This window comes from Narcine bancroftii, chromosome 14, assembly GCF_036971445.1.
Source record: "Narcine bancroftii isolate sNarBan1 chromosome 14, sNarBan1.hap1, whole genome shotgun sequence".
NCBI lineage: Eukaryota > Metazoa > Chordata > Chondrichthyes > Torpediniformes > Narcinidae > Narcine > Narcine bancroftii.
In genome coordinates, this window is record NC_091482.1 from 41,769,381 (window position 1) to 41,784,767 (window position 15,387).

At 40.8% G+C, this 15,387-nt stretch overlaps 1 protein-coding gene across 2 annotated transcripts in view; it reads right to left on the bottom strand.

Annotated features, from left to right (window-relative positions):
• The window catches only part of cep152 (centrosomal protein 152), a 213,821-nt gene that overhangs the window by 43,656 nt on the left and 154,778 nt on the right, over positions 1–15,387 (bottom strand). For both annotated transcript variants that reach the window (XM_069911317.1, XM_069911318.1), the window contains exons 16-19: positions 13,662–13,794; positions 12,183–12,362; positions 4,494–4,763; positions 3,937–4,068 (exon numbers count right to left, since the gene is read on the bottom strand). In XM_069911317.1, coding sequence (XP_069767418.1) covers positions 3,937–4,068; positions 4,494–4,763; positions 12,183–12,362; positions 13,662–13,794 — 715 coding nt within the window. The remainder of the gene's footprint in view (positions 1–3,936; positions 4,069–4,493; positions 4,764–12,182; positions 12,363–13,661; positions 13,795–15,387) is intronic.

Here is a 15,387-nt window from a genome sequence, read left to right on the forward strand (position 1 = left end):
TGAAAAGTGCAAGCATATTGGTGCTTGATCAAGTGTATCCACAGATGTTATTGGAAGTCATGGAAGAAATTGCAGGAGCCCTGGCAGAGGTAGTTATATCATCACTGAATACAGAGGAAATGCCGGAAGAATCGTGGATGGCTAAAATTCTGCTGTTTAAAAAAAAGGATGCAGTGATCTTAACGTCAGTCAAAGAGGGGATCCTAAGAGTCAGGATCTACTTGCATTTGTACAAACAAGGACTGATTAGGGATCAGCTTGTTTTTGTGCATGGAAAATCATGTCTCAAATTTGATTTTAGTTTTTTTTTGAAGAGGTAACCAAGAAGATTTGATTAGGGCAAGGCAGTAGACATAAACTTTAGCAAGACCTTTGACAAGGTAGGCTGCCCAATTGGACACAGAATTAGCTTGATGGAAGGAAACAGAGGGTCATACAGGAGGGGTTCTACTCAGATTGGAAGCCTATGACCTATGGTGTGCCTCAGGGTCTCATGCAACTCCTGCATCAATTTTAAAAACCAAATTTAAAAAGAGCAAGTTTATAAGCAGAATGTTTAGCAATAACAAGGAAGAAATGTTCAGGACAGAATTTACGAGCTTTTAGAGAGGTATAGTCTTCTCAGGGATAGTCAGCATGGTTTAGTGAGGGAAAGGTTGTGCCTCATGAGCCTCTGAGTTTTTTGAGGAAGTGACAAAATAAATTGATGAAGGTAGTGCAGTGAATGTATATGGATTTTAGTAAGACATTAGACAAGGGCCCCCATGCTAGACTCAGAGTCATGAGGTATGGGATCCATGAAACCTTGGCTGTGTGGATTCAGAATTGGTTTGCTTGCAGAATGCAGAGGGTAGTAGTAAATGGAATGTATTCTGCCTGAACGACAGTGACTAGTGGGGCTCTGCAGGGATCTTTTCTAGGACCCCCGGTCTTTGCGATTATTTTATAAATGACCTGGATGAAGTAGAAGGATGGTCAGTAAGGATGCAGATAACACAAAGGTTGGAGGTGTTGTCGACAGTGTAGAAGGTTGTCATAGATTACACAGGATTTAGACAGGATATAGAGTTGGGTAGAAAAGTGGCACATGGAGTGCAATCCAGATAAGTGTGGTGATGCATTTTAGAGGGTCAAACATGAAGGCAGAGTACATGGTTAATAGCAGGATTCTTAACAATGTGGCAGAACAGAAGCACCTCAGAGTCCAAATGCCAAGATCTCTCAAGGTTGCCGTGAAGGCTAACAGGGTAGTTAAATTTTATGGTGTGCTAGCCTACATTAGTCAGGGGATTGAGTTCAAGAATTCTGAGGTGATGTTGCAGCTCTATAAAACTCTGGTTGGAACATACTTGGAGGATCTTTCCTGGACCCAGCACACCAATGGCATTGTGAAGAAAACACATCAGGAGTTTGAGGAAGTTTGGAATGACATCAGAAACCCTGGCATATTTCAACAGAGGTGTGGTGGAAAGTGTGCTGCATCACAGTCTGGTATGGAGACACCAATACCCATGAGTGCAAAGCCCTCCAAAACAGTGGTCATCACAGCAAAACCCTCCCGACTATTCAGTACATCTACAGGGAACGCTACCGTTGGAGAGCACCAGCAATCATTAAAGACCCACACTACCCAGCATACGCCCATTTCTCACTGTCGCCATCAGGAAAGAGGTATCGGTGCCCACAAGACTCGCACCACTAGGTTCAGGAAAAGCTGCTGTCCCGCTCCCCCCCCCCCCCCCCCCACCGTCAGACTCCTCAACAACAAACTTAATCAGGGACTCATTTAAGGACTCGTACTTGTGGACTTTATTGATTTTCTTTTTTATTCTCTCTGTATTGCAGAGTTTGTTTACATTCATTATCTGTTTACAGTTCTTTGTTTACATTGAGGACAGTTATTTTTGCACTACCAATAAGTGGTAATTCTGCCACACCCGCAGGAAAAAGAATCTCAGGGTTGTATGTGATGTCATGTATGTCCTCTGACAATAAATCTGAAATCTGAATGTAAATATTGTGTTCAGTTTAGGTTGTCTCATTACAAGAAGGATGTGGAAGCTGTGAGAGAGCGTGCAGAGCAGATTGACCAGGATGTTGCCTGGATTGGAAAATGCACATGTTGGAATACGAGGATCATGTCCTGATTGGCTGTCAGTTGCTAGTAGTGTTTCACAGGGGTCACTTCTTTTCATGGTGTTTATTAATGATTTGGATTATGGAATGAATGACTTTGTGGCCAAGTTTGCAGATGATACAAAGGTAGGTGGAGGAGCAGGTAGTGCAGAGGAGGCTGCACAAAGACTTAGACAGATGAAGAAGTGGCAAATGAAATATAATATCAGAAAGTGTACAGCAGTGGTTTTCAGACTGCCCCCCTAAACACATTCCACCTTAAGTATTCCCTATGCCGTAAGTGCTCTATGATTAGTAAGGGATTGCTGAAGGTCATATGTGAGTGGAAAGAAAAAGTTTGAAAACCACTGTTTTAATCGTACCTAATTATGTACACAGTTTCATAACTCCAAAGGGGCAAATGACAATTTTTCTCAAGCAAAATATTTCAGTAATAATTGGGTTTAGAGCAGTGGTTCTCAACCTTCCCTTCCCACTCACATATCAATCACAGAGCATTTATGGCATAGAGATTGCTTGAAGTGGAATGTGAGCTTGGGAGGCAGTTTGAAAACTACTGGTGTACAGTCATGTACTTTTATAGAAAAAAAAAAGACAGTATTTTTTAAGTTGGGGGAAAACTGAAATTCCCTGATACAAAGAGTCCTGGGAGCCCTTGAGCAGGATACCCATGTTTTGGTGAAGAAGCCAAATGCAATGCTTGCGTTCATTTAAATAGAAGATCAGGGATATGATGTTGAAGCTTAATGAGGCACAGGTAAAACCTCACTTGGAGCAATTTTGGGCTCCTCATTTAAGAAAAGAAATGATTATGTTGGACAGGGCTCAAAAGAGGTTCACTAGAATGATATGAGGAGTTTTTGACAGCTTGGAGTACATTTATTGGAATTTTTGAGAAAGAGGAGAGGTCTCCTTGAAACTTTTTGAATTGTTGAAAGGCATGCACAGGGTAGATGTGGAAAAGTTGTTCCCCATGGTGAGTGAGTCCAGGACAAGAGGGCACAATTTCAGGATTGAGGGGTGTCACTTCCAACAAAGATGCAGAAGAATTTCTTCAGCCAGAGGATGGTGAATTTGTTGCCACAAGCAGTTGTGGAAGCCAGGTCATTGGGTGTATTTAAGATAGAAATTGATAGGTTCTTGATTAGCTAGGGCATCAAAGGTTATGGGTAGAAGGCTGGGTGGTGGGGCTAAGTGGGGAAATGAATCAGTTCATGATTAAATGGCGAGTCAAACTCCATGGGCTGAATAGCCTATTTCTGCTTCTATGTATTATGATGTCTCATTGGAGCAAAGGAGGATGAGAGGTAACTTCATAAAGGCTTGCAAGGTTATGAAAGGACAGCCAGCACTTTTTTCTGGGGCAAGAGTAGCAAACACCAGAGGGCATCTAAAACAAGAGGAGGGGAACAAAGTTTGGGGAGAGGTCAGAGGCAAGTTTTTTTTATATAAAAGAGTGGTGGGTGCCTAGAATGCATTGCCAGGGGTCATAGTGGAGATTGGTACAATAGGGACATTTCAAAGAGACAGACACATGGATGCAAGAAAAATTGAGGGTTATGGTTGTGAGTTCAAAGTTCAATTTGTTGTGTAGGTTTATATGGGTCGGCACAACATCATGGGTTGAAGGGCCTGTACTTTGCTGTAAAGTTCTATCTTCTAAATATGTCAAGTATGAAGGATTGAAAATTAAATTTTAATGTTGTAGTAAAGATCAACATCTTTGGTTAAAATAAGATGTGTAAAGATTTTTCAGCTCATTTTTTTTAAGACTGGCAGTCAATATGTGAAACATTTTACCTGCATTCTTACGTCCTCTGCATGCTTTCTCTCCCATTTAATTTCTTCAATTTGTAAGTTGGTTTGGTATTCAGGCATGCCAGTCATTTCTTCCAACCAATGTTTATGAGCTTTTGCTAATGCTATTTCAACCTTAAAAACAAAATGTTTTTTTTAAACCACTTTTACTATCAAACCCCTTTTCTTCACAATATCACTGTTTAAAGAAATTTTAAAAATCCTTCAAAAATACAGATTTCTACAGATGTGGATTTTCCAACATTGTATTCCATTGGCCGCCACTTTTCCCATTCTCCTAATCTTCATTTCCTCCTGTCCCTCCACTGATCTTTGTATCATCGGCAAACTTAGCCACAAAGCCCTCTATTCCACAATCCAAATCATTAACATACATCGTCAAAAGAAAAGGCCCCAACCCTTGTGGAACATCACTGGCCAACCAGAATAGGATCCCTTTATTACCACTGTCTATTTCCTGCCAATCAGACCCATGCTTGGCCTTATCATTGGGCCTTTCATTATCTGGGTCTATTCTGGCTAAATACTTCAACTCTTACCTGTTTGGCGACATTATCTTCATGCTTTTTCTGCAGTTCAACTTCATATTGCTGTAATGCCTTGTCAACTGCCACTACTTTTTCCTCATTCACTTTCTGCTCCATTGTTATTTTTAAATTGGCGAGCTGAGTTTCTAACCCTTGGCACACATGGCACTCTCTGTCAGAGGATTCCTTCTTTGGAGAAATGTCCTGTTTCTTTTGCTCTACAGCTTTATGTAGACAAAGTTGCCACTCTGTTTCAACTCCATTTATTGCTTGTTCTTTAACCTAAAATCAAAAAAGATATTTGCAACAACAAACCAGCACCTGCAAGTAAAATGCTGTAAATTTTGAATTTAACGCTAGATAGGTCATTTATACGAATATGTGGAAAATTTATTAACTGTTCATGAGTTGTCGCTTCAACAGATGTTTAGCATAACTGCAACTGTGTATATTTACGTTTTCATATATTTTTTCTTGGTGTGGTGCATTTTATTAGTTTAATTTATACTTATTGCATGCTAGTGTGTTTCTCTGTGCCTATGTAGCTGTAGTAAGCAGGAATCCCAAATGAGAGCACAGGCTATGCAACGTAAAGTGGCGAATACCTTGTCAATTTTCCAGTGTCTGAGGTGTTTACTTCAGGTTTTGATACAATTGAATAAAAATTTAGTCATCGGGTCATGTAGCACCAAATTGTCCATGCTGACTAAAGTGGGATTCTGGGCTAGTCCCACTTATCCGCATTTGGTCCTTCTAAACTATTCCTATCCTTCTCTCTCCAGATGTCTTCTGAACCTTAAAATGGAAGCCACTTCTCTCGCTTCCTTTGAAGCTCCTGTCAAATATGAATTAATCCTCTGAATGAAAAAGTTATCCTTTATGTCCCTATTAAATTTCTCCTCTCTCACCTTAATCCTATTTTAGAATAATCTACCTTGAGAAAATGACTGTGAACATTCATTTTATCTGTGCCCGAAATAGTTTGATGTATATCTATACAATCACTCCTCAGCTCCTTATGCTCCAGGGAAAGACCCAGTATATCTAGTCTCTTCCTCAAACTCAAGCCTTCAACTCCTAGTCACATCTTGATGCCATATATGCTGTTTTATAGAATGACTCGTGTTTAGGAAGACCCAGGAATTTTCATCCAATTTGCTGGTTTTGAGTGACACCTTTTGTATAAGACAATGCCCCAAAACTGGCACTTATTGCTGACCAGTAGATGGTGTTCAAAGCAAATCACTATTTTAATAACAAATTATCATTCAGAGGTTTAAATTTTATTTGGATATTTTAAAATAAACCACTGTCGGCTCCTGTAACAGACGTTTTAAAGCCTGTATAGGGCTGATAGCTGTCAGCCTGGGTGAATGGACCCAAAAGGGGAGCACTGATCATGAATAGAGCATGTGTGAGATTGCGTCGGAGCCAGCTGGATGACAGCAGTGTTGCAACTTCATCGTCAAGGTTTGGATTTTACAGTAATCTCTTCTGCACCCTTTCCAACCTAATGAGTTATTCACATTTACCACTCCCTATCCCACCTTTCACGCTGATCTAGATCCTGAATTCCTAGATCTAGCAGCTTAGATATCCATCCTCACTCTACTACTTATTTTGGTGACATCCGCAATGTTATGCATCACACCTTCCACATTGTCAATATAGATAACAGACAGCAGTGGTCCCAGCACTGACTCCTGTGGCGCAACACTGGTCATAGGTCTCCAATCACAAAAGCAACCCTCCATCTATATTCTGACTCATCCCACCAAGCCATTTTTGAATCTAATAGGCCAGTTCACCTTGGATCCGTGAGATTTAACCCTCCCTGTTGGACCCTGTCAAAGTCCTTGTTAAAGTTCACATAGACAACATTTGCCTCTCTGCCCACTCCAATACTCTTGGTTAACTCTTCAAAGGCTGCATCAGACTGATTGGACTCTATTTTTCACACACAAATCTATGTTGACTATTTCTGACCAGTGTTAGCCTATCTATCTGCTGGTAGATCCTGTCCCTCAGAATCACCTCCAGTATTTTTCCATGACGCTCATCAGGCTCTCTGGCCTATCCTTGCTGCTACCCTTCTGGGTTGTTAGCCTTCAGTGCTAGAGAAATTGAATTTAAGAGCAGGGAGGGTCTGCTGCAACCATACAGGGTTCTGGTAAGGCCGCACCTGGAGTTCTGCACATAGTTCTGGTTTCCTTACTTCAGAAAGGATATGCTGGCTTTGGAGGTGGTGCAGAGGAGGTTCACCAGGTTGATTTCAGAGATGGTGGGGTAAGCCCACGGGGAGAAATTAACTAGCCTGGGACAGTACTCAGTGAAGTTGAGGAAGATGTGGGAGGATCTTATGGAAACAAACAGAATAATATAAGGAAAAGATAAGATCGATGAGGTTTCCACTGGCAAGTGAGACATGAACTAGGAAAAGTAGCCTTAAGATTCAGAAGAGTAAATTTAAGACAGAGATTAAAAGGAAATGTTTCTCCCAAGTAAATCTGTGGGATCTCTGCAAGCTAATGCCTCAATGGCTGCATTTAAGACATAGATAGGTAGAATTTGAAGAATAGGGGAATTAAGGGATACGAGTTCAGGAGGGTAAGTGGAGCTGAGTCGACAGACAAACGGCCTATCCTTGATCTTAGTTCTGATGTTTTTAAATAACGGCACAACATTGTCCACCCTTCCGTTTCTGAAATTTCGTTTGTTTTCAAAGGCCAAGCAAATATGCTTCCAAGGTTCTTCATAATTTCTTCTCTGCCTTCCCACAAGGTTCAAGGATACATTTAGTCCTGCCATAGAATATTAGATCATTACAGCATAGAAACGGGCCCTTCAGTTCTTCTGGTCTGTGCCGAACTATTATTCTGCCAAATCCCACAGATCTGCTATCAGACCATAACCCTCCATACCTCTTCCATCCATGTACCTGCCAAATGTTTCTTAGATGTGAAAATTGAGCTCGTATTCACTACTTCAGCTGGCTGTTCATTCCACATTCCCACTCTGTGTGAAGAAGTTCCCCTTAAACATTTCCCTTTTCATCCTAAACCAGTGCTATGGTTTATATCTCATTGAACCAAGTGGAAAAAGCCACTTGCATTTACTCTGTCATTACCTATTGTAATTTTGTACATCAAATCTCCCCTCATTCCTCTTTGTTCCAGGGAATGTTTAACATTTCCCTGGAACTCAGTTCCTCAAGTCCCAGCAATATCCTACTAAATCTTCTTTGCATTCTTTCAATCTTTCCTATAATTAGGTGACCAAAACTGCACATAATATTTCAAATTTGGCCTCACCAGTGTCCAGCCCTGGCAATTTATCCATCTTATTGTTCTCCAATAGCTTCAACAATTCTTCCCTGGTAAATTCAAACATGTTCTAAGACAATGCAAACTATTTGCTAGTTCCTTAGCCTCCATAATCTTCTCCATATCTCACCAATCTCTTGCAACCACAAAAAAGTTGATCTTTAAGAGACGCAGTTCCCTCCCCAACCATCCTTTAATTCTTTGTTTTCTACATTCTCTTGGAATTTTTCTTTACATGATTGCCTTCATGAGTTCAGATAATGAGTATAAGAACAAGTAGGTCATGTTGCAGCTATAGAAATAAAAAGGCAGACTATTATATGGATGGGGGATAAAATTCAAAATTCAGAGGTGCAGAGGGACCTAGGAGAGTCCTCATGCAGGTTAATCTCCAGATTGAGTCAGTGGTGAAGAAGGCAAATGCAATGTTGTCATTCATATCTAGAAAAAAAGGAGTTAAGAGCAGAATTGTGACGTTGGGGCATTATAAAGGCACTGACCAGGCATTACTGGGAGTACAGGTAACAGTTTTCAGCTCCTTCGTTAAGCAAGGATGTGCTGGCATTGGACAAGATTCAGAGATGATTTACAAGAATGATTTCTGGATTGAAGGGATGAGTGTATGAGCAACTTTTTATGGCTCTTGCACTATACTCCTTGGAGTTCAGTAGAATGAAGAAAAAAACATTTTGAATGCTGAAAGGCCTGGACAGAGTATATGTGGCAAAGTTGTTTTCCATGGAATGGGAATCCAGGACAAGAGGGCACAACTTCGTGGTTGAAGGGTGCCCATTTAAAACAGAAATTCAGAGAAATTTCTTCAGCCAGAGAGTGGTGAATCTCTGGGATTTGCTGCCATGGACATCTGTGGATTCTAGGTCATTGGGTATATTTAAGGCAGATATTGATCAGCTCTCTGAATAGTCAATGTATCAAAAGTCATAGGGAGAAGGCAAGGGAGTGGGGCTGAATGGAAGAATGGACCAGCTCATGATGGAATGGTGAATCAAACTCGATGGACAGAATGGCTTTGTGTTGTAGTCTTATGGTCAATATAAAACTGGTTAGTGTGCACATGATATAGAATGGACTTCTGATCACCCCATCATAGGGAGGGATGAGGAAGCTTTGGAAAGTGCACAGAAGAGAGTTATCAGTAGATTCCTTGGATTAAAGAGTATGAGCTTTGGGGAGGGGGCAGGTTGTTTTTCTGGAGCATCAGGAGGGCTACGGTCCAGGTAGAATATTTATTCAGCATGAACTAGATGGGTGAAGGGCCAGTTTCTTTGCTGTTGTGTTCTATGAAATGGGACACCTGATGAGTTATAAAATTACAGATCGAGTGAAATTAGGCTATTCGGCCAATTTAAGTCATCACACAGTCCTTTTTAACCCCATTCTCCTGCCTTCTTCCTGGAATCAATACACCTTTAATCTCTTCCTAATCAAGAACTTACTTCTATCTTAAACATATCATGGAAAACAACTTTGCCACATCTACTCTGTACAGGCCTTTCAGCATTCAAAATGCTTCTGAAATCCAATGAGTATGGTCCAAGAGCCCTAAAACGTTGCTCATATACTCATCCCTTCAATCCAGAAATCATTCTTGTAAATCATCTCTGAATCTTGTCCAATGCCAGCACATCCTTTCTTAACGAAGGAACTGAAAACTGTACCCTGTACTCCCAGTAATGCCTGGCCAGTGCCTTTATAATACCTCAATGTCACAGTTCTGCTCTTAAATCCTCTTTTTCCTAGATATGAATGACAACATTGCATTTGCTTTCTTCACCACTGACTCAATCTGAAGGTTAACCTGCATGAGGTCTCTCCCAGGTCCCTCTGCACCAACCTCTGGTTTAAAAAAATTTCCTCCTCATCTCGGTTTGAAATGGACATTATTGAGGCTTATGTACTCTGGTCTCAGGACACCCCCCCCTCCCACTGTACAAAGCAACCTCTCCATTTCCACTCAATCCAGGGTTTTCAAACTCTCCTCATGTGATAATCCATTCATTCTGGGGATCATCTCTTTCTTACAAAAACAACGGCAGCAGAGACAGAGCACTGCTCAGTCTTAATGCTGTGACTCCATACAGAAAAACCCCACAACCACAGAGGCTTGTGTACAAGACAGCATTGCTTGTGCTGGGTGCGGCTGTGAGTGGTTGCAGACCGGAGGAGCAACGGATCAGCGCAGGGTACCAGAACAACCTCTATTGAGAATGAGAAGTAGAGGAGATAACCCTACAGTACAATCACCACGGTGGCAGACCAGCGAGGAGCTCAGTGGCTGAGGGACCCACACAGACTGTGGGCAACTTGTAGTCAGAGGATCCACACAGGCTACAGGCTGCTGGAGACTGGCTCATGGCAACCAGGAATTGGAAGCAGGATTCAAGAGAAAGCTAAGGGCAAGAAGGGCTCCTGAAGGCCTTCAGCACTGAAGGTTTCCTGATCGTGTTGGAGGTTTGGATCGAGAGCTTGGGCTTCTGAGAGATTGAACAGGACTCTGTTCTGCTGCAGAAGCACTGGACGCGAATCCGTAGACATTCAATGACTCTGAAGGAATTCTCCTTTACTTCTCTTTTTCTCTTTGAGGAAACTCTTTTCAGCAGGTAGAAGGTAATTTCATGTTCTGTACATTACATGACAATAAAGGAATCTTGAATCTTAGATAAGGAGCCCAAAACTGTTCCCATACTCCAACTGTAGTCTGACAAATAAAGCCTAAGCATATTATCATTACTTCTCTGCTTTTCTGTTCAATACCTCGAAATGATGGTGGGAGGAGCGTTAAAGGGCATGGATGTGCAGTTAATTTTTCTTTTTGCATAGAGAATGTAAGTGCCTGGAAAGGGCTGCCGTGATGCTGGTGGAAGCAGAAGCAATAATAGTGATGAAAGCTTCGATACAGACTCATGAATCTAGAACACTACAAGCCCTTATTGGCCCTCGATGTTGGACAATGCATAGATTCCTTAAAAAAAGTACTAAACCCTCCCTACCCTGAAACTCTCTATTTTTCTTCCATCCAAGTGGCTGTATAACAGTCTCTTAAATCCCCCTAATGTTTCACCCTACCCCACCATCACTGGCAAGGCATTCCAGGTACCCACAACTCTCTGTGTAAAATACTTACACCTGATGTCTCCCTAAAATTCCCTCCCTTGGTGTTTGCTGATCCTGCCCTAGGAAACAGGTGCTGGCTGTTCACCCTATCTATGCCTCTCATAATCTTGTAGACCTCCATTAAGTCTCCTCTCATCCTTCTACACTCCAAAGAGAAAAGTCCCAGCTCTGCTAACCTTGCCTCATAAGACTTATTTTCCAATCCAGGCAACATCTCTTGGCAGCCCAAGTTCTCGATCCAAACCTCCAACATCCTGGTAAATCTCCTCTGCTCCCTCTCCATAGCTTCCACATCCTTGGAAGTAACCAAAGCTGAACACAATGTTCTAAATGAGGTCTCACCAGAGATTTGTAGAGTTGCAACATAACCCCTCTACTCAAACTCAGTCCCCTTATTAATGAAGCCCAGCAGTCCACAGGCCTTCTTAACTATTTTATTAATCTGTGTGGCAATCTTGAGGGATGTATGGATTTGGACCCCAAGGTCACTCTGTTTATTCACACTCTTGAGTAACAAATGTAGAAAATAGAGGGAAATGCAGCAAGGATAAAATTTACTTTGGGCATCGTTTTGGTGTAGAATGGCCTGTTCCTGTGCTTTAATGTCTTGCCTATCATATTGGCAATATACCCTCAGATTCTCTGTTCTGCATCCTGGTCACATGAGGAATTTATTTTAGAATATAGTCAGATAAAGCAGAGATATCGGATGTTGACAGTTAGACAGCATGGAAACAGGCGATGTGGCTCGCACATGTACGCTGGCCAATTGGCTTCCATTCTCTCTCATGCAACCAGTAAAAATGGGCTCTGATCCTGAAAACTACATTTAAAAGTTTTCACTCTGTCAATTTTTTGGGGCTCAAAGTTTTATGACGCATTAACTGTAAAACACTGCTCTCTCAGATAGATTATATAGATATAATTAATGAGGACAAGTACAAAAAAACAATAACAATGGAAGGTTTAAAAATAATGGGACATATGGTATTTAATGTTGTAAAAATAATGAAGTACTTTCCATTGGTGGAGTGAAAGTAGTTTAGGAAAAAAAACAAAACACAATCAAAATATAAATTAAATAAAAATATAATAAAAAAACAAGAATTCTTTCAGAAATATCAAAGAAATCTGCAGCAAACAAAAGATTTACCTTTGGAGTCAAGAATAAATTTATGCCCACTTGCGTGGCTCAGCAAAGAATGACATTTGGCCAACCAGCACCAGTGGCCATGGGGGTTACCTTCTGCTGCTCTTCATGCCATTGTGTTTTGACGAGCTCCAATTGGCTCTCCACTTGCAACTTGATCTCACTTTCTTTTTCTCGCATCCATTGTTGTTTTGCATCTTCCATTGCAACCTCATGCTTTTCATGAAGCTTTTTTAAACTCTGTTGCAATTCTGCTAAAAATGTGCTTTTCAACTGAAAAATTAAAATTTGCAATTCAAGCTATACTTGAAATACAATAACTGTATTTAAGACCAAGTGCAAGCACTCCAGATATTACAAGCATTAAGACTGAAAAATAAAACCTCTGTCAAAAACTATATTGTTCAATCAGTTATATTATGTTGGATAAGGTACAGAAAGCTATTTTAATGAAATGATAATATGTGGAGATTTGATATTGCATTTCAAATCAGGAAAAATGGCACCATGCTAATGTTTTTTAGATTCTCAAATGCACACCAAAATTTTCAGTGGAATATTACTATTTCTCAAAGGAGAGCCATCTATTAGTTGATACAAAATCATTAAAAGGAGTTGAGAATTTTTTTTCCCCCAGATTTTAACTTAGGATCATATCTTCAGCTCATCATATTTATGCAAAATTTGAATCCATATTTTCATTATAAGTAGATACTGTATTTAATTTAGTCATTCTCACAGATCCATTTCTATCCCACCATTTCTCTTTGGAAGTTTTCTCCACACGCCATTCATAGAAAAGACATCTAGAGTATAGATGCAGGAGAAACCATGCAGTCTTACGCATATGCTCCAAACCTTGTGGTGTCTATGGTCAGAGAAATGTGCAGAGATAAGGGTGAGGGCTGAGTTGATGGTAGTTGAGGGGAAAGCACGTTTTTTGAAGATCATCTCTGATCTTCTGGACTGGAAGACCTCCTGGAAGTAGATACAACAGAGATGGAGGAATTTTGAGAAAGGAATAGAACCCTTACAAGGGAGAGGGGGGGGTAAAGATTTAGTCAGCTAATTGTAGGAGTAGGTAGGTTTGTAAAAAATATCTGTAGTTTGTCTCCCGAGATGGAGACGGAGAGATTGAGAAAGGGAAGAGCTTTGTGAGATAAACCAAGTGAATTTGAGATTGGGGTGGAGGTTTGGAGGTTTCCAAAGGCCTTGGGCACTGAAGGCTTCCTGATCATATTGGAGGTCTGGAATTGGAGCTGGAGTTGCCAATTGAACAGAATTCTGTCCTGCTGCAGGAGTGCTGGAGGCAAATCCACAGTCACTCAGTGTTTCCAAAGGGGCTCTGCTTCTCTCTCTCCTATTGTACAGGGGGTCGGGCATTGCTCATGATGAATCTTTTGGTTGCCTTTACGGCAGGCAAAAGTTGAAGCATATCATGTACATTACATTTTTTATTGTTATATGACAATAAAAGGGACATTTGAAACTTTAATGAAATGAAAGTGTCAATAAACACATACCTTATGAAGATATACAAATAACACACACATAATTTTTTTTTTTACTAACTTTCTGTTCAGTTGTTAACTTGCTGGATATTTCCTCCCTTAATTGGTTCTCTAAAGAGTCCTTTTCTTTACAGATAGCAATGTAACACTCCTGAACTCCAGACATCTCTTGATTGAGCTGCTGAAGCTGAGCACTAACAAATGAAAAAGAATGGGACAATAATGAAACTGAAATATATGGCGATATTTCACAATATACTACTTCATGCTGGATTATATTATGCACAGTCATTTCTAGATTTGTTTGGAATGCATTGAGGATCATGCTTGCACTTTGCTGCTGTGATGTTGAATTGCTTTCTGGTTAGTCAATGAAAAGATTAAGATTTATTGGGTAAATTATCTCTCCAATTCCATGAAAATGTGCATTTAAATTTTGGGGGCTTTGAAAAATTATGAGGTGAAGTACATTCGCCAGGTGACTTTTGATCATTACGGTTTATTTTATAAAATCATCATGTAATACAAGATGGAAATAGGTCCTTTGGCCCAATGAGACCATTCCTACTATACCACTAATCAATTTTGTTCTCTATGTTCTCATCAACTCCCTTGAAGTTCTTTCATGCCATGACATTGTGGTGATTTCAGTCAGAGACAGATAAAGAAAGGGAGAGTAAGAGAGAGGGAGAAAGAAAAAGAAAGAGAGAAAAGGAGCAAGAGAGAAAGAGAGAAAGAAAAGGAGAGAAAAGATAAAAGAGAAAAGGTTAGATAAAATGGGGAGGTCAGTGAGTGAGAAAGAGAAGGGGAGGGGAATTTGCGTGTGGGAGTCTGTGCTTATAAACTCATTGTTATTCTCATTTAAGCTGGATAGGTGGCACGGTTGGCGAAGCAGTGAGCACAATACCAGAGTTCGAAACCTGTGCTGTCTGTAAGGAGTTTGTACATTCTTCCCATGTAGGTTTTCTCTGGGGGCTCCTATTTCCTCCCACCCTACAAAAACGGGTGTTGGTTAATAGGGTGTAAATTGAGTGGCATGGACTCTTAGGGCTGAATTGGCCTGTTATAGAGCTATAGGTCTAATTTAAAAAAAACATTCAGCTTGCTTGTCCTGGATGGAATTTTGAGGACAAAAGTTGCAATATGTTGCAACTGCTACAGACTGCTGGTGGCCGCACTTCGAATATCATGCAGTTCAGCTCACTGTGTGCAAGGAGGGATGTAATGGTGGAGAGTGTGCAGAAAAGATACACCAGGACATTACATGTAACAGAGTGTTCTGGTTACCACGAGAGTTGGAACAGTTTGGCATTATTCTCACTTGACCTCATTGGTTGAAGGGATGAACTTCTGGGGACATGGATAGGGAAGATGGTCAGTCTTTTCTTTAACCCCAGAGTAAGTGAGTCTAAAATTAAACACAGATTTAAGGTGAATGGGAAATATTTAAATGAAATCTGAGGGGCAATTTTTTTCCATACAGAGGAGGTGGTGCAGAGCAAGCTACAAACACAATGCAGGTGCAGTATGCATCACCTAATGTTCACAAAATGTTCTGTGAAATTGGGCGTTATGCGATGTGGATGTTTTTTGAACACCATATTATAGATCTATCTCTATGAGACCCTGTAATGAATCTGTAAGCTCTTTATTTGTAAGTATGGATCAGTGTGGAGACGGACACGGGGCTATGGGCAGAGAGCAGGGCAGTGGGATCAGTGTGGGGAGTGACACGGGGCTGTGGGGAGACCACACGGCAGTGGGATCAGTGTGGGGAGTGACACGGG